This window comes from Dromaius novaehollandiae, chromosome 7 (assembly GCF_036370855.1).
Source record: "Dromaius novaehollandiae isolate bDroNov1 chromosome 7, bDroNov1.hap1, whole genome shotgun sequence".
Classification (NCBI taxonomy): Eukaryota; Metazoa; Chordata; class Aves; order Casuariiformes; family Dromaiidae; genus Dromaius; species Dromaius novaehollandiae.
Window position 1 is genome coordinate 12,998,623 of NC_088104.1, and position 27,391 is coordinate 13,026,013.

A 27,391-nucleotide genomic window follows, 5' to 3' on the forward strand; every position below is an offset into this window, starting at 1 on the left:
TGTATGTATCCCTAGAAAGCCACAGTCATCTGAAGGAAGCACTGGGCAGGAAAGCCAAGCCATTTCTGTCAGACACACGTGAATATGCAGGGGTGGGCTGTAAAGGGAATCCAGAATAAGCCAGATCCATTCCACTGAGCTTAAGTCATCCAAACGGAGGTGGCGGTCACCCCACATCTCCCTCAAAGTCACTGAAGAAAGTGACTTTTTCAGACCGTGGCCTGAGATCTGAATCACTTCCATAGGGGCTTTTGTCTTCCTTTGGCCATCCAGGGAGCCCCAGGTGCTGCAAAGGTTCACTGGGATGCGTTCATACTCCCCTTGTCTTTGGACAACCTGTTTTGAGCAACAATTAAAGTCGTCTCTCTCAAGTTTGGGAAAGGAGAGTAACAGTTCTTCAGTTTTTCTGTCTATAATATGGAGACGACAACTTCTCTAGAAAGTTGCAAAGTTCAATTCAGTTCTGTCAGGAGGTACCTGGATGCTATTATGAAGGGTACCATATAAGCAGCTGTTTTTAATTACCAAAAGAAAAGTAAGGTCATCTTTTTTTTTTTTAATCCTAACAACACAGGTCCTTGGGATACTTGAGCTGTCTTCAGGTTAAACTCATTTTTTAATGAGAAAAGCTTTTGTTAGAGATCTAATATTAATTAAATTTGAGCTAATTGTTTTATCATATTATTTAGAAATGCTCTTTCAATCACAAGAATTGCAACCTATTGAAAAAGCAGACTTTTGCAGGATTTACAGCTATTCAATGAATCAGTGTTGGATTCAATAAAAGCACAAGCATGTAATTTTCCCCAGCTACTTCCTTTTAATTTTACAGCTGAAAACTGCTGGGGAAATTAACAGTTCACCTGTTCTGAGCATCTTTTATTTCATGGTTCAATCACTGAGCCCATCTGTAATGAGCACTGTGCTTCAAGCTAAATAAAGCATCTTTGGGAATCGGATGCAGCTCCCATGTGACTGATATGTTGATAAGCGGTTGGAATGAATGGCTATGAGAGAACTGCAGCGTCCTCGCACTATCATTAGAACCAGCCAAGCCGTCTGCACAAAAACAGAGGTTTTCTCATTAGCAACACTCATTCCTGTTGGAGGAAACTTCCCGTGGAAGAAGTTAATATCTGCCAATGGTGACCTAGAATTCTGGTCTCAATTAACCGGTTTCGGTTCCTCTTGTGTAAGGAGCAGAGGGTGAATCTTCTTTCCATCCACCTATGTGAGTTTCTTCCGTGGCCTTTGGTTCTGTTTGAGCCATTCTGCTTGCCCAGGGAGAAGGAGAGTTGGCAGTTTTAGATGTTTCCTACCAGTGGTGCTTTCCAAGGACATAAAAAGAATCTGAGTAAGAAGTTTTTGAAGGCAGAAGGCAGCTGACTGTGTTTCCCACGCTAATGTAACCCTGTTCACTTTCTTGCAGTACTCCAAGCAGGTGGATGACAGGTTTGGAGCCTACGTGGCTTGTGCCTCCCTAGTCTTCCTCTTCATCTGCTTTGTTCAAATCATAATCATGCCACAGTGAGTATCTTTTCATCCCTTTGTTCCCATCTGCTCCCCTCCTGTATTCTGCCCTACTTCGCTTTGTTTTTCCTTGAGGTTTCAGAGCACCAAGGGGAAGAGAAAAATCCTTAAATAATTCATGCTCAAGTGATGCATGGTGCTTATTGTTTTCACGCATTTCTAGAGCAGAATTAACCTTCTCACTGGCATGTGCGGATTTCTGTTTTGCCAGCATGTTTTCTCTTAACATTTACCTCCATTTTAGGAAACTACTGTAATGTTTTTATAAGCCCATGGAAAACAAATATCACTAAGTTGGAAGCATTGCCTACTAAGGCACAGTATACATTCACAGCATAAGGCTAGGCTCTCTTCTTATCTAAATGCAATAGGACAGAGTGATGTCTGCTTTATGGATGAAGTAGAACTTCTCATCTATTTATTCCTCTAGACTCAGAGTACCAGTGCGAGGGGAAAGGTTCAGAGGGAGTTGAACTACACATGCCCGAGTTGTGGGCAGCTCACACTCAATTAAAAGGTTGCCATCATTTCTTTCCCCAGGCAAGAGAGGGACCAGAGTGGAATTAAGCTTCTCAGGGCTGTGGGGCACTATGCCTTTGGACCATTGCAGTGTATTTCTTTATCTGAAAGTCACAGTGTAACCCACTGGATTTTTTCTAGCAGTAAGCTCCGCAGACATGATATTTATTCTGAAAGAATTCTCAAAAAAATTCCCCAAATCAAAGCATGCTAATATTTTCCGGTGCTCTGGTCTAGGAGCAAGGGTATTTCCTTCACTGTGTACCACTGTGCTGGAAATAATTTGGAGTTACTCATTTTTAATTTAAAGAACAAGATCACAGAAACTCTAAAAACACTTTATCTTCATTACAAGAAGATGAAAAATTGTGTAAAGAGAGTCCCAATACTCTTATTTGTTATTACAACAGATTTCTGTTTCTATTCACACCACAGTTGTTTTCAGAGTAGAGACTGGTTTGTACCATTCAGATCAGATATTTGGAAGGTCATAGAACCCATGTCTGATGTTTGAGGTCTCTCACTCTCCCAAGCAAGAGGGCAATCGCTTCTGGTTGCAGAAAGATTGAATCAGGAAAATAGCATCAATAGAAGTGTGCTGTATAAACAGACAGTTCCACTTAGGGAAACGAGAAGTGAAGCTGAAAGAGGTTCAAAAGTGAAATCAGATCAATCCCAGCACTCAGTGCAATAATGACCAAAAGTGTTCTTCAAAAGTTTGCCCTCATTTAATAAGGGTTTACACTTGGGATCTCAGAAGTGGATGTTGCTGCTTTGAATTCACACTTGAAGAGGCCCTCTAACAGCCTTTGTGGTGTTCATCAAGCTCCCTAAGCAGCTGCCAAGTTGCCTCTGTAAAACCCACCATAACTTTCAAAATAACAACTTGACAATTTTTGATCTGTGGCAGCCATATGGCTGCCTCTTTTGTAGTACACAAAAGCCAATATGTTATGACAGTGTGGTGTAAATGTCTGACTGGTCAGTCTGCTTCCACATGGCTCGTAAGAGTGGTAGTTATTTTTTTTTGCAAGATCTTCAACATCCTTAGGCAGCCTAAGCTGTCTGAAAGATAATTTGGTTGAAGAGTAAATACAGTTTAATGTCTTAACTGCAGGTCAGATATATTTTCCACCTTTTGCCTGTTTTTCCTTATATTTCAATTGCATTGTTTAGTCTTTTACTGAAGATAACAATTAAGCAGCAGGGCTGCTTATGTACGAAAGACACAATATGGAATTTGAATCTGAAACTTGAGACAAAATGGCAGTGATAATTTGTGATGATAAAGAGGAATAGCTCTAATGAATTTCACAAAGGCTCAAGCAGGGAATTAGCAAGTACAATTATCTTTGTAGTCATGAAAGAACACAGAGACCAGCTGGCTTTGGTGTGGTTAGCCTTGATGTCACGTTGCAAGAACACTTCCTTTAAATTATGAACAAGGCGAACTCCTGGGAGGGGGCCTGTCCTTTCACACCGAGACCAATCATTGGCAAATTGTTGTTGAATATCTCCATGATCAAAACACATCAAAATGCATAGTACAGTGTTGGCCCCAGGTCTTGTCTGCACTTCAAAAGTGGAAGGAACAGAGAAAAAGGAGGAACCTCTCAAACTGACTGGGCTAAAGCTGTTTCTCCTAACTACCCTCTTGCCGTGGTTGCTCCCATCCTATTCAAGAGATGGAGCACTGACGTTCCCTCTACATGGGAAGGCGGGTTAGCTAACCCTGTTGGGCTCTCTCTGTATATGTTCCCTCATAAAAAGTGCAGGGTTTTCCAGCCTTTCCAGAGGCACAAGTGAAAGGCCAGGGAGAGGGTCTCGTTAGCTTGACATGAAATGCGCCTCCCCTGCAGGTTTCCTATGCGCTTGGCTGCAGCTGCCCACGCTGCAGATCTCAGCATGCTTTCCTTCCCAGGGGTCTCTTACCGCAGCCAGCTTGGGGGCTGACCCACTGCAACAGATTGCTTTGTCCTCTCCCCTAGCGCCTGAAATATTTCTCAGTCCCTCTGCTGTCACCCTGGCAGGAAGGTGATTGCTACACAAGCTGCACTATTCTCTGCTCTGCAGCCTGTGTGAGTAATTCAAAATAAGACAGGGTATCTGTTGGTATTCAGGGCACCTCGTATCTCCTACTGCTGTCCTCATTGGAGAGCCCGTGCAGTGTGTCACAGCTTGTACAAATGTCATATTCTAGAGAGCAGAGCTGTAGCTGTTCTATATGGTGTGCATTAAAAAAAAAAAATCTCCTTGATTTCAGCTCTACGTTTATGCTGGGTTTTTACCTGACCTGTTTCCTGATCCTGACCACAGTGGTGTTTGTTTCCGTCATTTATTCCTGTATAAAGGTGAGCAATGTTGTTTCTTTGTAAAGCCCTTTGCCTAAGCCGGCTGGATCAGTAATCTGTTTCTTAAGCTAACAGAGCATGTTTTGTTAGCCCTCCTTTCCACACTATGTGATAAGGGTTACAGAAAAAGCCTTTGATAAGACAGAATGAACTGCAAACAGATGTTAGGGTTGGCATCTCTTTAGCTCAGCAAGAAGTAATCACTCTGCAGATCTGCATGTCTATTAAGTCCCCTGCAGGCGCTCTCATATTGATATAAGAAGAACACATTTCCCAATGTGGAACAAAACACTGACCATTCGTTTCCTCCCTGTAAACTTCCTGCAGAGTAGCCTGTGTACTGTCCCCTGCTGCATATGCATGTTTTGGTAGGCAGATAATCAGAAGCAGAATATCATCAAGGAAGAATGTCCTGGGGGGACATAAAAGCCGTAAACATATATAACTTTATCGGCCTTTCTCAGATGAGCGTGTAGAGCTTTCAGCATTTAGTAAGCTGCTTTTTGTAACTGGTGTCCAATAAGCAAAGAAATACGTAGCGTAAAATCTGAAAACATTAAATATTCTTGGCATTCTGTGCTAAAATGGCAGTCAGTACTCTCGGGAAGGGTGATGTGTTCATGTTTTTCAGTCAAAGGTATTTGTATTAAAATGTTGATCCTAGTTGATTGTATCTGCTGTTTTGGGGATCATTCCATGCTAACAATGTCTGAACCTGGAAAATGTTCGGATTCAGGCTCCCTAGCCCAAACTCAGCCTCGTTCCTCAAGAGCTTTGAACAAAATAGCTCAGTAACATTTTGTTTCCTGCAGAAGAAATAGTCAGGTAATGGATTGTGTCAGGCAGGTGATTTGCCTCACTTTAATTTTCTTCTCTGTGCCATTTTTGACAGTTGAAGGCGGGTGCTCTTGACAGACTTACACCTTTCATGTCTTTTTGATTTCTGAAAGTTCAGTTCTGAGAATTAAGCTTTGCCTTCTCATTTAATAAGAGCTATGAACTGTTTCCAAAGGAGGAAGCTTCAGGTTATGTTTAAACTTGCAACTCACAGGGCTTCCCTTGGGCTCATGAACCTTTTACGAGAGCTTAGTTCGTAAGTGCAGCATCCTGGTGGTCCTGCTCGCTTGCCTTGCTTGCTGTAAGTCTTCCTTGTTTCTTGGCAATGGGACTTACAAGCCAGAGAGAGCAGTGCTGATGGGAAGACTTGGGTCCCTTGAGCTGAGGAACAGTACCCAAGGATGCCTGGTTACATTTCATGTGCTCGTTGCACATGAGGGTGCTAAACTGAGTGTCCTGACTTTGTAAACTGGTGATCTGCAGTTAATGAAGGCGGTAACCAGCGTGGAGAGCTTTTGGTCACAGGCAGAAAGTACTCGGAAAGCCAGTGCAGGGTTGTGCTGAAGCCTGTTTACGCAGCAGTGCCACGGGCAGCAGGGCCCCCGCGCGCCGCCGGCCGCACCGAGCCAGGCCAGCACACCAGCTCGTCCGCGACGCGCGGCGCTGTGCAAAGAACGGCGCAGGAGCTCTGGCAGCCCCAGACCGCTGAAGCGTTTGAGCTGGCCGACCTGCAGCCAGGCAGATTTCAAAGAGCACAGCTGTTTTTCACCCATTGGCTTTTATGAGCTTAAATTGTTTTCACAAGCTGACAGCACCACTCGTTTTTTCTGAGTGCATTTTCTGGTGCATTTTTTCATCATTCAAAGTTTTTGGTTTTGGCTTGGGGCTTTTTGGGTTTTTTTAACATTGTTACTGGTCTGAATTAATGATTAATTTAAAAGGCGCACAGGATTTTTCAGCCCTGGGAGGTTGTTCTGCTGTGCTTTCTTTGCCTTTAACTTCCAAGCTCCCACAGAAGAGGTCTGCCCAGTGGTGCCTGCAGCTGTTTTTGGGCTAGCTTTGCCTCATGGGACAGGCCCTGGAAACACGGATGGACAAGATGTCACAGTAGATTCAGAGTAACAACATCAGAATTTAAGGGGATCTTAAAAAACTCCCGGTATTTCCAAAAGTGAATTTTCAGCATTCTGGCCCAGACCCACGGGGTATTTATGTATAACATTCACTGACACCAGTGGCATATGTGCATGAATAGCAAATATTAGAAACACAGGGCTTTCTAGCTCCTGTACCTTTTTTGATTACCACTTTTTTTAGTGCCCCCAATTAGCTTCTGCATTAGAGCATATCATTATGAGATGGCTTGCTCGTGAGGATGTGTGCTTCTGCTGTAGGTTTGGCTTGGCAGTTACCTGTTGGATGTCAGCAGCTCCCAAAGCTGAAGCCTGCTTCTATCATGAAAGATTTTGGTGTTTCAAGTAAGGTTTTCTTCTAATTGATGAGTTTACCCAGCTCTTGATTAAGGGATATTACTCTACTGCTGTTCCAGCCACTCAAAAAGATGCTTTTAGAGCTTGGGTTAGCTGGGAGAATTAGTTCTCAAAACTGAGAATGACAACTTTGGAAAAGAGCAAGCGTCGTAGTAGTCTTCCAGTTACCTGTGCTACCTGCCTATCACCCAAAAGCAAATTCCACCCCACAATCCACATTTCAGGTTGTTGAAAGAGCAATATATAAAATACTGCTAGCAGCTTTCAGATCAGGCTTTGACTTATGGCAGGATCCATAAAGGGATTTTGTTGTTGTGATACTTGCGGTGGCGTGGCCTAAGGCTTGAACCTCTGGAGCAGGATCCAACATTTTACAAATATGCGTAAGGTTACAGATCCTTTAGATGAAATTTGAAGACGCAGGGATATCAGAGACTGCATTATTTATTTGTTTCACAGTCAGATGTGGGATAGGAAGGCATGTGTTTTACACACTGATAGTTCCATACAAAGTTGGAAGGCAGGTGTTCAACCCAGGAGATCAGCAGAGACGTAACTTTTGTTCATTTGCTGTGCTATTACATGATAAGTCTTTTTTCTTCCTCTTTCCAGCTTTCATGTGAGATTTTCCTTCCCTATTTTGACCTCTCCATCTCTGGCTTTGACAGTTGCCAGCAGCCTCTTTTTGGACAGCTTGATTGTGTTTTATTTTCTTTTGCTGTCATTATTATCTTCTACTATAAAATTCTCCATGGACTAGAAGTTTATCCTGGAATTACCAACCCAGCCAGCTTGCCTTTCCGAGTTTCTTCAGCTGTAATAAACAAGAGCGTCCCAGTTCTGTGCTTTGATGCTCAATGAAGACTTGGCCACCGAGAGATGGTGTTTCTTCCCAATAAAATCTAAGGTCATGGGAACCAGGGTCCCTTCTCAAATACTCCACTGACAGACATCTGTTTTGCTACTAACTTATCAAGTTTGTATTTCTGCTTAAAATCCATAACTTTTGGTATATGCACTGCTCCGTGGAATTCAACTTTTTGCATGTTCCTGGGAACAAGTATGAGAGAGAATCCAAGTTATCCCTTACAAGATAATAGGATTTTAAGACAGTAGTTTCGCATAGGTAGTTTGCCTACCTGTTTCTCTGTCCCTCAAGGCTGGGGTACAAGCTCATAAAGTTGTTTTTATTTCTTCTTCTTAAAAGGGGAAAAAAACCCTCTGAAAACTGTGCTTCTTTTTTATAGACTAATAAAACACTGTGAAATAAGTTATGTAAGTGGACTTGCAGCTTCAAGTTGCCTGGAGAAGTTGTTTTTTGCTCCAGAGGCATCTTAATTTGCTTCAAAATGACTCAAAGGCTTGTATTACAAATTGAAAGATCAAAACTTAAAGACTTTCTACTTTTATTTGTTTCTCCACACAATAGTAATTATATCCAACTGGTTTTCCTTGTCCACAATAAATGTTAAGAAGATTGAAAGGAGAAATATTATTCTCCTGTCTGTGATCAGCTGTTGCTGCAAATTACTGTTTTATTTAGTGCGCTTTTTGTCATGCAAATGAATGGAGGTTGTGTTTGTTGATTAACTTCAGTTAATCACATAGTAACACTTGCACTTGTTACAACGCTTTTTAAGTTTGGGCTTTCACCTGTACAACAGTGCTCTGCCTTCCTCTTCTCTATCAGCATTACTACAACAACATCAGCTCCTGGTTCGTTGACCAGTCAGGGTGGATCTCTGAATATGAAAGGACTTAGTTCTTCTGCCCCGGCTTTCCCTGTATAAAAATACCTATTTCTACATCGGATGCAATAGTGATAGAAATTGGCTAATTGCATGCTTTCAGGGACTCTCCCCTTGTGGGAGCTTATGTCTTCCAGCAGCATTTTTACATATGAATTGGAGTCAATTGGCCAATCCAGTTTACTTTTTCCCACTGTGGTTATTTTTCTTGACACAGGGTTTTTAAGAGGGCTGACGAGTGGCCTCAAACTTCTGTAGCAACCCAAATGTGAATTTGGCTAGCCGAATGGATCACTGCCTTTCTTTCAGCCCCTTTACCCGGGTGCACATGTGGGCTTAGAGGTGCCGTTTCATTAGACCTTTCCTCGTTGTTCTCTTCTTCACTGAGGCAAGATTTTACTCCTATAAAGAGGAATAAATGGTGTTGGACAGTACAAACCAATGAGCTAACCAGCAACAGAGTACAGATTTTCACTGTCTTTTAAGTCTTTATAGTTTTGCTTCTTTTACTAGGACAGAAGGGATTTTATTGGGCAGGAAGAGAGTTTTTCTTTGGGGGGGGGGGGGATGGTCTTTTTTTTACTGTACCCTTGGCCTGTAGATGCTTCTGTGGCAGGAACGTTGCTGGAGCGGAGCAGACCTGTTAGCGCTGCGTGCTCTGGTTTTACTGTATGCGAGGGGAATCGGTGCTGATTAAATTGGATTTGAATATCCAGCTTCAGTCAGCAGATTTGTGCTTGTAAAAGGCTAAATTGGAAAGAAGCAGCCAAATCTGCAAAACACATTTCTGTGAAAAGAGAAGGAGAAATCACAAAGGAGGAAATAGGGAATTAGCAGCGGATTTTTATCCTTGCTGGAGGAGCTGTTATGTAATAGTGTTGTAGGACAGTAACAGTTAGCACTTAGTATTTCACTCTTCCAGACACCACCTAAACACTAAATTAATATCACAACCCTTCTCCGAAGCGCTGTTCTCACTGGACAAATGGAGAAACTGAGATAAGACAGGAGTTAGCCCAAGGTATCATTTAAACTGAGTCAGGAGATAGAGGCTGGGCCTGGATGAGAGCATGACAGATCTTGCTGCCCCTCAAGGCTCATGTTTGGGCCTCATGGCCAAGCTCCGCAAAGGTACGTATACGTCTAACCTCCTTCTGCAATCTCTGGGAAAGCAGGCACCTAGAGAAAGCTCGGGAGTGCTTTCTTGTGGATCTTGGCTCAAGCCCCTGTTGCCAGCAATCCCCCAAAAGCCTGGCTTTGAACCAAGCCTGAGAGATCAAGCAAAACTATGGGGAAGGCACTTCAATTCTAATGAAAATGTGTTTGCTTTGTATTAATCTTGGTTCTTATCACTTTGTAAAGTAGGGAAAAGGTTGAATTAGTAAACAAGTGCAGCCAGAAAAGAAGTCTTGAAGGTGAAACTAATGCCAGAAACCGTGATGGATCAGGATGGCAACAGAGAGCATAACGGCACAGCCACGCCACACATCCTTTTACAGAGGCAAATACAGAGACCAGGAATGGTTGCTGCGTGGAGGACTTCCGTGATAGGAGGGGGTGACCAGTCGCAGCGCTAACAGCTGCTAGATTAGAAACCTTTCTGCCTGATTCCCCTCGCATGCAGTAAAATCAGGAGCAGCTCTTAGAAAGGCAGTGGACCATCATGAAGGCACAAGACAAAGCATATTGTTCTTTTGGTTGTATTCAGCAAACGTTTTCTCCAAATTCCTTTAGCCACTGGAGATTTAACACTGTATTGTATCACTGGGCAGCATGTACAGTTCCCATTAATGTCACTCCACAATAAATCCAGTAGGTACCGTGATACCAGATCTTGTACAGCAAGATTCTTAAGGTAGCAATTTAAGAGACCTTATAAGGGGTGACAACTCATGGATATAAAAATCCTATAAAGGTTAGAGAGAAGGAAAGCCCAAGGGTGTTGTCCTACATCCCTGCAGCGGTGGGAATCTGTTAGCTGATGTCTGTCTAGGAGCAGCTGGATATGGTAGGGAAAGGAAGTATTTTAATTCTGGCTTATCAGCAGAGTCAAGAATTTCTATATCAGCAAAGTTCATTTCTAAAAAAGGAGGGGTTTTGTTTTGTTTTAAATCGGCTGCATGAGCCTGAAGGATTGTAGAGGCATTCAGTGAGTTTCAGTCAGTTCTCATTCAGTGCGAACAGATCTGAACCCTGATTTCCCCTCTTCTTCCACCACCCTCCCCAAGCAGAGACTTGCCCTTTTCTTGCTGAGAGTTAGCTGGTAGCAGGTGAAGTCAGCTCTTGAGAAACTCTCGCCACGTCTGCCTCTCTCTGCCTCTGTAAAAGTCACCAGCTAATCAGCGTTGCAGCCGTCCAAGCGCTTCCTAATTGCGTTGTAGGACTGCTGTGTGGGAAGCCAGGCACTGACAAAATGTTGCCTCTCTGAAGATGTAAGAGCGAAGGATAAAAGAGAAAAGCAGGCCTTTTAATAGAAACATTAGTCATAGTTAAATTGCAGCGCCGTGTCGCTGTGCTGCTAGCTTCTTTGTGTCTCTAAAAATACCCTCTAGTGGCTTGCTTATTCATGCAGTGCGTTGATACAGAAAGGCGAGCTGGATTCTGCAAAAACTCGAGCGGTCGGCAGCAGAGCCCCCGTTCCCCTGAGCCGCTGGTGCTCCCCAGGAAGGTGCACCAGGGTCTCCTGGGGGCCACCTCTCTTTGCTCCAGCTCCGAGCTTGCACCGGGACAGCGGTGGTGAATGGAGAGAGAAGGGTTGTTTCAATGCCTTTGGGGCTTTTTAGTGGCCGATGCAGTGGAAGGAGGGCTCGTATGATGCCGCGGTGCGACCCTCGCTGCCCAGGGCTCCCGGTTAGCCCGCGTGTGATGCAGGAACGGCTCCCACCTGGAGCACAGGGCAGCCCCTGCAAGCCAAACCCGCCGGAGGCATGCCGTTCGTAACGAGAAGAAACTTTCCAACTCCATAGCAGTGGATCACTGGGATAGGCTATTTCAGGGAGCTTTGCGATTGCCCTTACCAGGGGTTATTTTTAGTCCCATGTGTCTGGTGCTGAGTGCTATAGACAAGGCAAGGCCAGCCAATTTTTCCAGCGCCTTTCCATGATGGTGTTACAGATCATGAGATTGGCCTGGACCTTTTAACAGTGTGTTTCTGAAATGGTATCAGAAAGTGCTATGATATCCTTTCTTGACAAAAGTGATATAAGAAATCTTTTTTTCACCTCTTTTTTTTTTAATTATTATTTTTTATCCAATAACTTACAGACTGACGCTCCTGGTTATTTCGGTTACAGGTGACTCGTGATTTGCTTCTTCTGACAAAATGAGTGCAGTCCTGTGAGCTGTACTGTCTTGGCTCAGGAGCCAGCGCTTCCATTAGGAAGGAATAACTAGGTTTGACAAGCCAGCTGGGCCACACTGCCACGATGCAGTCACGTTCTGCCTGTGTCCCACAGCCTCTGTCCCTCATCACCATCTCCAGCCCCTGTGCAGCAACCAGATAGACGCTGTCCTGAAGGACATAGGCAGCTCGAATGCAAGTTGTAATCCTTGCAACAACCAGTGATTTTACATGTTTTGTTTAATCTTTTTTTTTCCTCCATATCCAGCTTTTCCCAGCTCCACTCCAGACTCTTTCTAAGAAGATTGTACAGTCCAGGACCAATAGTACCTTAGTTGGAGTCTTTGCCATTATCCTGGTTTTTCTATCTGCCTTTGTCAACATGGTACGTGCATTATTTCCTTTAGGTGGCTTTCGTATTGGTGCTCTCTTAAAACCACTGGGCTTAACATAACACTGCCTGGTTGTTAGAGCATCCGAAGTTAGTTCTCCTTTGCTGTCCGGGCACAGAAAGGAAATTGGAGCCAGACATGTTATATGCCTGCCACTGATTTTGCTTTTATGACTATATTCTTTTCTGATTCTTTAAATGCCTCTGCTACAAATACATAAACCAAGCCTGAAGCATACCCCAGCGTGAAGGTCCAGCACGAGGCCCATGCGTCATTTAACTCCCACAGTATTGAGTGGGACTTAACCGTCGCGTAGGCTTCGTGCTAGCCTTCTGCACAGCACTGAATTTGCTTCAAGTGTAGTAATCACTTAACAGAGACTGTAAAGGCTCTGCTTTAAATCCCACTTTCAGGACTGGGGTGATTTTGCTTCACGTCAAAACACTGCTGCTACTTTCAGATTCAGAGAGAGACAGGCTGTTCCCTAGGACCTTGTGGCTGCTGTTTTTTCACCTGTACAGATGACTTGAAGGATAAATGTATTTTAAAGAAACCATTTGAATATTCTGTGTCCTGCACACATCTATTCTATTTTTTAAGAGAAAAATAAAACATAAAAAGAGATGGTCCTGGACTTAAAGCCATGGGCCTAGAGATAGCTCCAAAGACTCCATGTAGCTCCCTCCCAATCAGTTATGGCCTTGGTTGAGGAAGCACAGACCTGGCACTGCCTTGCATTGGCATGGAGAGGTTTAAACACCTAAACATCAGGCCACTTCTTGCTCTTGCCTCAGCTTCCCTATATGCATAGTAGAGATTTAGGAACAATTTTATGCCCTGTGCGGGTACTTGAGTGGGAGGTACTGGAGAAGTACAGCATGTTCTGGTTGGACTAGCATAGCCCCATCCTACACAAGGGGGAGACCGTGAGCTCCAGGGCTTTGAGACTCCTGCAGTCTTCCCCCATAGCACACCAGCAAAGAGCCAGTGTGGGTTCCTGAGCACCAAGCAGGAATTAGTCTTATTTTTCTGCGTAGTATGTGGTTCTTTGTGATTGTGAATTGCTTAATGTAAAAATCAGCAAAATGGACAAGCAGAGTTGTGCACAGAGGAGATCAGGATGGGGGTCTACCTCTGCCTCAGAATAATGTAACATATTAGTCTTTGAATCTTGACACAAAAGTCTTTGCTATAGAAGAACCCACAGCAGTAGCTTTAGGAACTTCTAGATGGCAGAGGTTAGCAATTCAGAAGTCCTGTCAGTAGAAATAGAACAGCACCAAGACCTTTTTACAGGAAATGGGATATATTTGTAGTGTAGTATCTACAGGCCCTCTGCCTTACCTGTGAACCTTCAAACATTGAATTATACATGTTGAGCACTGAACTTGCTTTCTAGAGTGCATGCCCTGGATTTTATTAATTGATAGCTTGGGGAGAAAAAACACAGCCATTACATGTGCAGTAAAACATAGGCTGGTGATTCCATTTTGCACATTGCTTAGTTTCCTTGGATAGCCGTTTCCAAGGGGCTTTTAAAATGATATAAATTATTTGGTTCTCTTCTCTTTGTCTGTGCCTTTGAGTTTAACATTATCTTTTTCTTCAGTTCATGTGCAGCACTGTGGATCTTGCCAGCTGCATGGCTGAAGAATACAACATCACTCGTGACCGGGTGGACATATGCCTTATCAGCAACCTGACTTCCAACTACAGCCTGGGCACCTTGCAGGGATTCTGTGACAGTCCTTTCCCCAACTGCAACTTTCCAGAGGTATTGCTTGAAAAAAAATGCATTAAAGAGCTTGGTCTGAGAAGGGGCTATAAAATTTAGTGATTGCAGAGGAAAGCAGATTGCTGCTGCCTGATGTTATGAGCCTGACACAGGCTACCACTCACAAACTTGCATGTCTGAAGTTACTGTCATGAGCCTGGATTGATACATATGAATGAGTGGTCTGATTTTTAAAGGTGCTTAAGCTCCGAGCTCTGGGCAAAGTCACCAGGGTGCCTGAATGCTTTGTACACTAAATCTGCTACACGTGGACTGCAGCAGGGGTGAATTGGAGACCTGTTTAAGTTCTTTCAGGGTTGAATAAGCAGTAAGCTTTTATAATTATTGGGTCCTGCCTGTAGCAGGAGAAATGGCCTTTCTCTATGAAGTCCTTAATATCATGCAGAACTTCAAGCCATTGGTATGTTTTCTGCTGGAAACTGAAAAGGGAGGGAAAAAAATCTCTCTTGGATGAGGGCAGAACAGATGTCTAGGTAATCTGGGTTTGTGGCAACATTGCAGATTTGTAGCTGATCCGTTACCATTCAGGTGTTGTCCCACTGGAGCCCTGAACCTGTTTCCATATAAACTAATGGGAATATTGTCAGTATCTACTTCAGTGAGGCTTCTGAGACCACCCTTACTGTGACTTTCAACCCTGCAAAGCCTCTTAGTATTTCTACAGAAAGACTCAGAAGCAAAATGCTGGCACAATGGAGAACTGCAAACATTCTGCACCCCTCACAAGGTTGTCTGGGTGCTGGGCCGAGAGGGATTGTAAGCAATGAGAAACATCTATTTTACATGCTGAGGACACTATCGCAGCCCTGAACCATGTCCTGCTGGTAAATGGGCTAAGGAGGGAGGAGTTCCCCAGGGGGACTCAGTTACTCAGCAGGGCAGATGTTGGATCTGGTACCAGCGTTCCTGTTGCTCGCAGTGTGCTTTCAGGAGATGATGGGATCCTACCCCTCAGCCACAGAGAACATCTACCCATTTCCTAGAAACTGAAGATTCAAGTAACAAGCTGTACAAGTGATTTTTCTCAAATTTATTATATCAGCAATGACCTATTAATAAATGAACTGAGAACATGAGCATATTTATACTTCAACTAGGGCTTGCTATTAACTGAAAGGATGGCTTACCTCAGGCATCTGATGCAGTTTTTATGCCAGGAATAGTCCTGTCCAGACAGAGTGGAAGCTTAAAGCTCCACAAATTTGATAGCTGGAATGTGATGAGAGGGATAACATGTCTCCCTTGGTTTTAAATCTATGCTAGCTTTCCCGGGAGCCATAGATGGCACCTGCAACCTGCAATCACATTTGAAAGCATTGGCATGTTAAACATTCAACTTTCAGATTGCCAGAAGGTCATGTCCTGGTGACTGCTAAATCAAGGTCATGGAGGCTGCCCAACCACTGCGGTGTGGCAAAGGACTCCACTACCACACATACGCACTCTTCCCCTGGGACTGCTGGCAGGAAAAACACATGATCATGCTGTTGGGCAATGGCAGAAGTGTGCCCAGCCTGTATTTTGCCAGTGGCTTGTGTGTTGCATCAGCAGGGGCAATACTTTCAAATTGGCCTCAGCTGGCTAGCAGTAAGTCCTGGTGGTGTCAATTGCCAAAACCTTTGTGGTCCTGTGTATTTTGCAGGTACATGGATTTGAGACCAGAATTTGACCTTAAAGCACCAAGTATTCCAGCCTAACTGGATGATGCTTTCTGCTAATTCAGTAACCATATCTAGGGTGAACATATGCCACAGCCTTGGGTCTATGTTTGTGAGCCCTTCCCTCTTGAACACCTGGGCAGCTGTGTGAAGTAAATATTGCCTGATGAAGCATGTTTGATTTGTTCTCTCCATCAATTCAGTTTTAACACTTAAATTCCCTGTAATGTTAGAGGATCCCACAAGTAGCCACAGGTTTAAATGTTCATTCAACCACATGACTCCCAGTCCCTTTTTATCCCTCTGTTTAGTTTCTTTCGTTTTCAGTTTTGATTTATCCAACTGACATTCATCTCTCTCCTGTTTTTTTTTTTTTTCCCCTTTTTGTCTTTATACAGTACTTTACCTACAGTGTCTTATTGAGTCTCCTGGCCTGCTCTGTGTTCCTTCAGATCAGCTGTATTGGAAAACTGATCCTTATGTTGATCATTGAATTTATATATGTTCTCATTGTGGAAGTGCCAGGGGTCAACCTTTTTGACAATGCAGATCTCCTGGTTACAGCTAACACCTAGTAAGTGCCTTTCACTTCTGAAATCTTCACCTAACTTCTTTCACTCAGTAATTTCAGTGTAGCATTAGGTGGATGGGAGCTCCAAAGCCAAGGTGTAAGCAATGGAAGTGCATGGTACTAGATTAGGCATGGCTCTGTCCCTGCTGCTGTCTACCTCTGAAGTGTAGAAGATCACAGTTCCCTGTAAGATCTTTTTGAACTGGAACTTGACTAATGAATTATCTATTAATAACAAAATATAACTGTAATCAGAGTGGATCTGTGGGGGCTTTTTCCAGAAATGGGGAACTGTTGTTAGTCATTCTGACTGCTTCTGGTAGTACACTCTCAATATAGCAATGCCTTCTCTCAAAAAAGAAAACAAAAAACCTAAATTCCAGGTGGCGCAGAGATGGAGTAATGAATCACTGAGATTTTCTGACATCTGGTGTTTCAAATGCAGGTTGAGGTGGCAGAACTGGTAGAGCTTGCCATTTGGCTAGTGATCTCCTTAGGGTTTCTGCTGGACAGATGTCTACATTTGAAAAGTTGGCAGTATGGCCTGTCTCGGCACAATTCCCAGCAGAGGGGCCTGAGTTAAGTGGCAGTAGGCAGTTGCCTTTTTACTTACAAAAGTAGTTTATATTTGCCAGGTCACATACTAGTCATGATGGCAACCTCCTGCTGACATGGTGACCCCTCCCCTGAAGGTCGTGTCAGGGAGGCAAATTCAGCACGTCCACAAGCACTATCTCCTCCACAGGTTTCACATCTCACCAGCAGTTGCATTGTTTTGCTAACTGCTTGTTTTGATGATTTCCCCTTGTAGGCAACAATGTACTTGAATGTGGGTCAACAAAATCATAGTGTTGTGGAAAGGTAAACATGATGCTAGGGTGTATAACAAGGAGATTTGCCTGTAAGATGTGTGAAGTAGAACATTTGCTCTACTGAGCAGTGGGAAGGCCTATTGTGGAGCGTGTTCTCTGGTTTTGGGCAAGGCGCTTCAAGATAATGAAGAGTCCAGAGTAGCAAACAACAATCAGAGATGTAGAAAGCATACAATACTAGAGAATATCAAAAGAATTGGTAGTGTTTATTCTAGAAAAGAAAACAGTGAGAAGAAACTTGGCATGTGTATGTTGGGTAGAGCATGAAATTGTAACTTAAATTGCACCAAGGAATATTTACACAGACACTAGGAAACTCTTTAATGGTAAAGATTTGGTAAGCTCTGGGATAACCCAGTAGGGCAACTGTAGCATGTCCAACTCTGATGGTTTAAAGACCAGTTTAGGTGAAACACCTGTCTAGGATCATAGCTATGTTTGCTCCTGTCTTGAGACAGGAGGATGTTTGAGAAGACACCCATGGTCCTTCCCAGTGCTATTTCATATGTTATGAAATAGCTTATGTAGTTGCTCAACTTTGTTGATGGTCATTAACCTCCTACAAGCTGGATGCACTCAATTACTTCTGTCCTTCACATTAATATTCCATGATTTTTAGGATTCCTGTGTGCCCGGTAATAATTTATGGAGGTATGTCTTTCACATCCGTTGACAGTAAAATCACTTAAATAATATTTTTAACTCAAGCAAACGAAATTATGTAGGAAACCCCATGGAGCTTTCTGTGGGGGTATAGGGAGAATGAGGTTTCCTTTCCTTTTTGCAGAAGGTATGCATTCCAGCAGCGGAAGCTATTTAGCATTTTCTAACATAATTAGAGAAATAAAAGCATTTTATATCCTGAATATCATTTCCTTCTTTTAAGTCAAGCAGTAAGCAAAATTACAGCACTTAGAAGTATAATTTACGTCACTGCACAATCAAAATGTCAGTAATAAAGTGGAGAAGGTTAGCAGGTTTTCCCAGAAATAAGTTCCTGCGGATGCTATATTATCTCTCACTAAGTGATACTTGTTTTGTACAGAGATCTCCATGGGCAGCTATTTAATGCCCCAAAGTCAGGCAGACCATTTGGGTCTGGTGGGAAATGGAAGCTCAGCATGCAACACATAGTTTAGAGATGTGCCTTGTTGTCCAGCAGATATTAAAAAAGAACCCATGGCCTCATATTGCTTTAATTGGATGCCCATTGTAGCTGCATAATTACTGTCTACTCTGGAGCCATTACAGTACTCTGACTAATTAGGACTGATGCAGATGTCGCTTCACACTTCTGTGTACAAACTAACCCAGCGTGCAAGCAACTGAAAGGCTGATTACAGCACATTGAGAGTTGCTAGACTTGATTGCAGTGACACACCAGTGTTGTGACATGTGAAGCATATAACTGGAAGCACAGAGCTACTATTATGTTACTTTTTTCCTATGCAGAAGATAAAACTAACACATTGATTTTAAAGGTATGATGGACCAGTGTGATCTCCTAAGTGGAGCCCAAAGAACTTTGCCCACTGATTTATTCATGAGCCCATCATTTCTGTTTGAGCTATAGCATGTGATCTGGAAGGCTGTCTAGTCTTGGCTTCAAGGCTGCGATAAGGGAGACTCTCCTGTCCTTATGGGAGCTCTCCCCAAAATCGGCCACCTGTCCTGCTGAAGATGGGCCCTTAACTTTGAACATGAATGTGTTTAGCAGACTTCTCACTGTGTTACCTTGTAGTTGGTTAAAGAGCCATCTGCTACTGGAAATGTCTGTCCCATGGAGAAGGAACCTACCAATGCGACTCCATTATTACTTGCAGTGGGCATTTTTACTTATCCAGGGCTTTATTGTAACTACTGGATTGGCTGCATTTTGTTATCTTTGCATTGCTGCTGAGGATTTTAGAGCAGGCATAATAACCACAGCGAGCTGCAGCTCCAGGACAGAGGTTCAGATCTGCTACTCTCCCATCGTAAGATCTGGAGTGATAGTGAAGGGCAAGAACTCATCCTTGTCAAGGCAGTGATTTAGGGGAAGAAAGGGATCACGCAGCATGAAGAAAGTGTCTCCAACTCCTGCTAGATCCATCCTTCAATGTGGAGTAAATTTCCGCAGAGTTCTCAAACTGAGTCCACTGCTAAATACAGGCTGGACTTCGTTAGGTGTTTAGTGCTGGAGCTGACCAAGAGGTCTCACAATAAATCAGGTGCAAGACAACAGTGGTTTTCAAAATCTGTGTCAGAAGAAATTCCATGCTGAGAACACCAGAAAATATTACGGAAAAAAACCAAGATTAGAAAGTTAGTTAATATGTTTTTATTTTTTTACTTTATGCTCCGCTAGGTTCTCAGCCTACCCAATTTGGGTAGTTTCTAGCTCTGATTCTCCAGCAAGAGGGTTCCTGCCAGGCTTAGAAAACTGTGACCTGAAGTACTCAGGACTACTGTAATAAGACTCTCAGTGTAAAGATGTGTCACATTAGCAGCCTGCAAAGTTAGAAGTGCATCAAAAGCACTATAATAATGTTACCACTGGTTTCTTTCTTTCCATTCAATTAGCGTTTTAAAAGACACATATATATGGTTCTCAGCCACCTAATACTCCACCCACACTTGAGAAGAAACCCTGCAGCGTTAAGCAATCAATCAATCAGAAACTGAGCCAGCTTCTACCTACCAGAAAGCTCCTTTCCGTCCTTTCGCTGTACAAAAAGCACCCCCTCCATCTCCTCCAGCAGCTCTGCTCCATACGAGCACTTTGCGGTGCCCTATGTTACGGCGAATGGGGAAGAGGGGAGCTAGCCCTCGCAGCGAGTTATCCCAAAGCTGCCTTTTCCAAAACAAGTTTTCCAGACTGACCTGATTAAGTAGTGGCAGGTGCACAAGCATTTGCTAAGCACCCCACACTAACATTAGTCTTGAATGACTCTCTGATTCTGAGGGCTGCTTGGCTGTTTGCACACAAACCACGTTAACCATGTTGCACCATCACTCTGGATCTTTGAGTGTAGCTCCGACAATGACCTTCCCCCCAGTCTTTTTCTAGCTACCTGTTTTTAAAGGGTTATAGCCCCACACAGTGTTAGAGGTGCCACATTGCAGCGACGCTGTTGAATAATATGCAAAAGGACCTGTGCTAGAGAGAGCAAACCACTTTACTAACCTTGGCTTTGTGTGTGTTTGTTTTTCAGCGTGTCTGCAAACGCGACGTTACCATGGTGAGTTCTTTTGGCATGAAACATTTTTGATGATTTTTTTTTTGATAGGCGTTTTCTGTTCACAGGGAGCAGTATCAGCATGTTGGGTCACCAATGGGCAAGTTTGTCTGGTGCTTTACTATGCATTGCTGTGATTTGGTGCTAGACACTATAAAAAACATAAGTAGACTGAGTATTGCCTTTTTGTTTGTATAGCTACTCTCGGAGCATCCTATTTTCTGTGGGACCGACGTGAACTTGCTTTATAAGAGCTGCTCGTAGATTTTATTTGTAATTGAAGATCACAGGTTTTATCAAAATAATATTTTCATACTGTATAACTTTGTAATTCAAACAGTTTTTATTTGCTTCCTTGTCAGAAGTATTGGAAATGTATCTTAACATCCCCTTCAGGTTTTAGAATATTTATGAAACAAAGGCCATTAAAAAGTGTGGGGAAGCACTAAAAGCAGAAGAGCTCCAAACTTAGGAGGCTGGGGAGGACAGTGCGAGAGACACAACGAACACGATCTGAGAGCTGGCAGCATTTCAGTTTGGCCAAGCACAGTCCTGGCTGAGCGAGCATGTATGGCTGTTCTCTTAAAAAATGGCTTTTATATCAATGTTAAGCCTTTCTAAGAAGTTGGATTAAATTTCCAGTTTCAAAGTCCTGTTTTAGAAACCAGCATCCATGAGCCAAAATCATAAGCTTTTTGCAGGTATTGTTTGTCCCTTTGCCAACACATGCTTCAGAGGGAAAGACAAAACCTTCTGTTCAAACATTGGTTAGCCTTACACGGGAACTGGAGAGCACGGCGAAGCTGTGCGCATTCCTCGGCGCTGCGAATAATCGGGAAATTGTGTCCTTTTGTTGGCTGTAGCGCTCCGGCAATGACGCGAGTCGCGCTGAAGATTGTGACCCCCGTCATCATTACAGTGTTTGTCCTGGCGCTGTACTTGCACGCCCAGCAAGTGGAATCCACTGCAAGGCTTGATTTCCTCTGGAAGCTTCAGGTTCGTGGTGTTTGCCATGTTGGATGAATGTGCAGAACCACTGGTGTTGGTATAAAACTGTTGAGCTATTTGTTATCAAGTTTCAGAGTCTTATAAAAATGCCTTTGAGTTCAGGATGAATGTGACAGATAACTGGACATATCAGTAATGTTCCTTGCTGCTTTGGCGTATTTCATTCTCGGCGCCTGTCATCCTGCTTATTTGCTTTCACCCCTCATTTCCTTGGCAATGCACTTAGGATGGTGCCTGCAATAAAGGGCCAGAGATCTGAAGATGAATTCAGGCACCTGGACCTGTCACTGTCACAGAAACCTTTAATATAACACAATTTATAAATGTTGTTGAGCTCATTCTCACTGTTGATTTGTTTCACAGAGTTTAGTCAACTTTAGTTTGCTGTGTTTAGAGGTTCAAAAGATTTGCAGTTCTATTTCTGTTCACCTCCTTGTTAAGCAGTGGGAACTGGCTGGATATCCAATCTTCATCAGCCCCTAGGCAGCAATATTGGATAACCAACATGCTACAGATAATGTCACACTCTGCTTCTGTCACAGGGTTCAGTGTTCATATTTTTACTGCTTGTGCCCATGAGGGATGTTGGGGTACGTTAGGTGATTCTCAAGCAAGCGGGGCAGGTCTCAGCTCTGCTCCCAGGTTATGGCTGGGGGACCACAAGGTTTCTATAGATTTTTTTTTACCTTCTGGACAGTAGGACATCATTCTAAGAATAGGTTAATAATTAATTAAAGCTCCTTGGGAAGCAGATAAACATTGTTATCCTCATTTATAAATGGTGAAACAACGGAAGAGATGAGCTGTCTTGCCTGGGCTTCACTGCAGATCCAGGTCTGTGCTCAGCGGGCTGAACCACACTGCTTCCCCAGGCAGCACCAAGTGTTTTTCTGTGCTGTCCACACATACCACTTTCTAAAGGGTCCTTCCTTGTTTAACCGAATTTCCAGTCTCAAATGTCCTGTTCTAGAAACCAGCCCCCATGAGCCAAAGTCGCAAGTGCTTTGCAGATATTGTTTGTCCCTTTACCAACATGTGCTTAAGGAGGGTAGGGAGGAGATCCTTCTCTTCGCAGCTTGTGACACACTTATTTGTATGTATGTGTGTCTCTCCTCGCACAGTGAGGACTGGAGCATATGGCTAAACTCTATTCGTCCATGCCGAGGCCCAAGAGTTTCAGGAAAGTCTGTTCTTTTGTTGGCTTCAGCTCTCCAGCAGTGACAGAAGTAGCTTTGAAGAATACCCTTTTCCAAAGGCTTTACCTTGTCAGGGGCATTTTGGCTGCTGCTGCAGCTCTGTTTTCCATGGGACAGCTGTGTGGCGTTCCTGTTAGCTGAACTGTGCTGCGGTTCTCCTGTATCAAGTGCGCAGTTCCCAGTCATTGCCTGAACCACTTTATCCTTTGCTTTTTGCTTGGAAATGTGCAAAATGACAAAAAGTAAAAACAAGGGGGGAAAATATGGCTGCTATTAGGTAATGTGGGGGGGAGAGAAGTGAATCAGTACATGCACCTCTATACAACTACCTGCAAAGCGGCAGCGATGAACTGCGGCAATGCTGGTACTCTGCAAAGAGAAATCAAATCCTCAGAGAATAATTATCTGTGAAGTCTGATTAATCTAATGTGCTTTAAATGCTCATTTTATTTTAGTCACCTAGCTGTGGGCAGGTACATCTTTTCAGAAGTTCTTGCTCCATCTGAACATTAATCCTAAATCCATATGCATTAGAGCAGAAACAAGGCAACCCATCCTCCTCATTGGCCCCTTTATCCTGACATATCCCCTCTGCTGCTGGAGAAATGGGCTCTAAAGGCTGGTGAAAAAGTGGAGTGTCGGACCAGGCTGTTTCATGGGTTCAGCTGGGAGTGTACTTCATGACCATCAATGCACTCCAGCAAACCTTGCGGGAAGTGAGTGTCCCTTCATTCAGCTAGGTGAAAATTTGGGGGGGTCAGAGAGGGGTTTATAAAGCAATGCCACTCGTGCTGAGAACCGAGCAGTGATTTAGCCGTCTTTGTCCTCCCGAAATCTGTTGTGCTTGACTAGGAAAGCCAAGCGTGCGTAGTTTGTCAGCTTCATGGATGCTCAGATGTAGGTGGAGTTCCCCAGAAGGAATACGCATTGTAGGGGTTAACAAATTCAAGGCCCTGAAACGTGACAAAGTTGGATTTCTGTGTTACTCTGTGTCTGCCCCTAGGGTAGCCCCTTTGGCTTTTACACATGCATGTGAGTGCACACGCACACACACTCTTCCACTGCAAAATGTGTGTTCCTGCATGTTGCTCTGGTTCTGACCTCCTTTACTGTTTTCTCCTCCCTGCTTGCTTCCATTTCTGTGCTCCACACGAGTTCGTTTTCAGCTTGCTTTCCTCCAGAGCAGTTACCAAAAGAGTGAGTGTGCCACTGTCTCTCCCTCCTAAACTAGGCCACTGAAGAGAAAGAAGAAATGGAGGAGCTGCAGGCCTATAACAGGCGCCTCCTCCACAACATCTTGCCAAAGGACGTGGCAGCCCATTTCTTGGCTCAGGAGCGGCGCAATGACGAACTGTACTACCAGTCGTGCGAGTGCGTGGCTGTCATGTTCGCCTCGATCAGCAACTTCTCGGAGTTCTACGTGGAGCTGGAGGCCAACAACGAGGGGGTGGAGTGTCTGCGCCTGCTCAACGAGATCATCGCCGATTTCGACGAAGTAAGTCGCGGAAAATCCAGGTGGGCAGAGTCAGCTGAATCAGTGAGCGTCTCTGGGCTTTGCTGAACTCAGGAGGGAAGCTGGCTTGCTGAGTCCTTGTGCCTTATTTTATTTCTTCTTGCTCGAGACATCTTTAATTCTTTTTTTCAGATGAAAGTTTCTCTCATTCCTCATCCCTTCTCCCGATAACTAATCCCTTTCTTTGCATGAGGACTCTGTACTTTAAGGCATGAACACTTTGTTCAGCACTTTGTAGTGGTTGTACTAAGGGAGGACACGTGGCAAGGACATTAACAGCGTGTATGTGTTTGTCAAGGCTTATCTGATTCCTTTGTTCTTCTCTTGTGAAACAGATAATAAGTGAAGATCAGTTTCGGCAGCTGGAGAAGATCAAAACCATTGGCAGTACCTATATGGCTGCTTCAGGCCTCAATGATTCCACATACGACAAGGAAGGGAAAACACATATCAAAGCTCTGGCTGATTTTGCCATGAGGTTAATGGACCAAATGAAATATATTAATGAACATTCATTCAACAACTTCCAGATGAAGATAGGTAATGTCACTGTATTTACAGGGTGAAATATTGTTAGTGGTTATTCTGACCTGGGGAGTTTATAGAGTAAAAGCTATAGATGTCACCTTCGATGTCCAGTGATGTTAATCGCTCTTGTGCCTAGTGACAGAAGAATAACTGGCTGCTTTCTTTGGCCTGTATGATATAGTCCCAGAGCAGTTTGGTTAGGACAGCGTCCTCATTACCAAAGCTCCTTGGAGAACTGGGAGCAGTTGAGCTACTGATCTTGGTGCAGAGAGGCTCTTACCAGAGCAGTGGGTCTCGCTTGGGCTCATTCTGCCTGTGATGTGCTCCTCTGCCCACGTACCCTGTGGTTTCTGGGTCTGCCAGTCAACCGCGTCCTAGACATTAAATCGTCTTTCAAATCAGAGAGTAAAAAGAGTCAGGAAAGGAGAAGGAAAGAAAGCGTGAAGATGGCAAGAGCAATACTTGTTCTAGAAGGTCATCGGGACACTGCCTTATCTCTCATAGACACCCAGCATCTCAGCAGCCACGTGCCAAATTCCAGGGGAGCTGTCTGCTTGGCAGACAGATGGCCAGTAAACTTCGTAATGTTATCTGGTCCTGCAAAATAGCTCTGCATTGGACAGATGCAGCCTGTGCTGCCATTTAGGCAGTCATAATTAATCAGAGAAGAAGCCACCTTCTCCTTTAGTTTCTTTCCCCTCAGTTTGGCCATAGCTTTATGTGTCAGGGTAAAGCACCGCTAGAACTGATGAACCTCAGGATTTTTGTATTGTCTGATAAACAGCTTGCCTCAAACTTAACATGGAGCCCACATGATGGATCTGAGTGCTGTGGAATTTCTTCTGTATTTCTAGGCCTCAATATTGGTCCTGTTGTGGCTGGGGTGATCGGAGCACGTAAACCTCAGTACGACATATGGGGCAACACAGTGAATGTAGCCAGCCGAATGGACAGTACAGGTGTGCCTGACAGGATTCAGGTAGGGACCTCGCTGGAAAACTTACTTGTACTGCCAGGCATGTGTCACATGGAGGTTTTAAAACTTCATTGGAATTTTCATTTCCCCTGATTCCTCTATGCCATACATTTATCTATATGCTGAAAGGAAAGTGACCTGGGGAGCGGTAATGGTAGCCTGAAGCTGTGACTGTTAATTTTGACCAACTCTGCAGCCTTGAGGTTAAAAACAAACAAAAACAATCACCATTTAGTTCTCCCTGGAAGTGTTGATCAGAGTTTCCTCCCCTGAGTGCTTCATTGGTGCTAAGAGGACAGTCCTGCTCCGATGCTTGTAGTAACTCACGCTGCTGATTCACAAATGTATTTCTGTAATCAGTGTTGTTCTGCTCTAAGGAACATTTTGGCACTCACTCTGTATCTTCATGTCTCTGTTGTCGCAATGCCGTATACACTGCGAGGTTAGCAAGAATCCAGACAGCAGCGGGGAGTGAACAGGTAGCTGGAGGGAGAGGATGGCTTAAGGGTTTAATGGAGCCTATGTTGTAGCCGACCATCCTGCTGGGGTGCGGACAGTGACCTCGGCAGTGATTCAGTGCCATTGTCCTCCTCCCTTTGAGGCCGTGCCCGCAGCTGCGGATTATCATTCCTTGCGAAAGTAAAGGGATGTAAAAATAATTAGAGTAACTAACTGATGTTAAGTGCAAGCAGGGAAGCCATGCTGGGTTTTTGGTTTTTTTTTTTCCAATTAAGCTGTCAGTTAACTGGATCGATATTCATCCAATACCCTTTAAACTGTCCTACAAGGCAGTCCAAGAGCAGTTTTCTTTCAAGTTAAGCAAATCAGCGCAGCAACCTTACAGCAATAGGAAACCAGAAGAGGAAATATTTAAAGCCACCAAGAAAAAAGGGTGAGAAAATGCCTTATAAGAAACAGTTCGCCATAGAATGGCTAGACTTTAACAGATATTTGCTGCTCTGTGTTTTCATGTTGCCCGTAAGCTTATGAAGTATTTAGAGCTGATGTTTATGTGAGTGTGCACAGGCAGTGCCACAGTAGACTTCCTGGAGACTCTTCTTTATTTTATTGATTTGTTATCTAATGGCATGTACAGTGTTGACAGCCAGGCATCGGGAAACTGGGGGACGATTAAGAGGACGCAATGGAACTGTCCGCGGGGCTAAGAATTTCAAATGTTTTGAGTGATAAATTTTAAAAGTTTGGGGTCAGATTAGGTGCTTGAAGGGATTTTTTGCAAACTAGGCATTTGATCCCCTCATGGTAGCTGGAGGGGAGTGATTTAGGCAAGAGTTGCAAGTTAGTTACATTGGCTCAGGCTCTGAGAGTGCTGTGAAACAAACACCTTGCTGCCACATTGGCCCCTAAATAGCTCCAAAATCTTCTGTTAGTTATTCCGTGGGAAAAGTAATTGTATTTGAAGCACATCTGCCCAATGAAATTGGATCATGGCCAGATTGTTCCTGTTCATTTGTTTTGTTTTGTTTTGTTCCCACCCACCCACCCACTCTGATCTGTTTCCAGGCTGATTCCATGCAGGCTCATTCCTGCCACCCTTTCCTCCACAAAAAAGCCCCAAATGCCCCTTTCTGAACTAAACATCCACGGTAGGGCTTGATAATTTGGTTGGTCCATTTTAATTCTAAATTTTTCTCTATCCCAAAAACTTCTAGAACTTTTTTTTTTTTTTTGAGGAATTTTAAAATATCTTTTAACCTGTTTTCCTAATACCACTCCTGTGATACAGTATTTTGTGTGTTTCCTGAACTGCCAGATGTGTGTGGGGGGGTTGTTTTGTTTTGTTTTTTTTAGAAATGTGACTAATTAATTTCTTTCTTTTCAGACTGTG

The 27,391-nt window shown here is 43.7% G+C and overlaps 1 protein-coding gene across 1 annotated transcript in view; it reads left to right on the top strand.

The window, feature by feature from the left end:
* Positions 1-27,391, top strand: part of ADCY5 (adenylate cyclase 5) — a 226,410-nt gene that overhangs the window by 196,173 nt on the left and 2,846 nt on the right. Inside the window, exons 11-20 of the mRNA XM_026118471.2 lie at positions 1,430-1,527; positions 4,313-4,400; positions 12,084-12,200; positions 13,817-13,981; positions 16,059-16,234; positions 20,298-20,324; positions 21,185-21,317; positions 23,757-24,020; positions 24,374-24,578; positions 25,421-25,545. Of these exons, the coding sequence (XP_025974256.1) occupies positions 1,430-1,527; positions 4,313-4,400; positions 12,084-12,200; positions 13,817-13,981; positions 16,059-16,234; positions 20,298-20,324; positions 21,185-21,317; positions 23,757-24,020; positions 24,374-24,578; positions 25,421-25,545 (1,398 nt within the window). The remainder of the gene's footprint in view (positions 1-1,429; positions 1,528-4,312; positions 4,401-12,083; positions 12,201-13,816; positions 13,982-16,058; positions 16,235-20,297; positions 20,325-21,184; positions 21,318-23,756; positions 24,021-24,373; positions 24,579-25,420; positions 25,546-27,391) is intronic.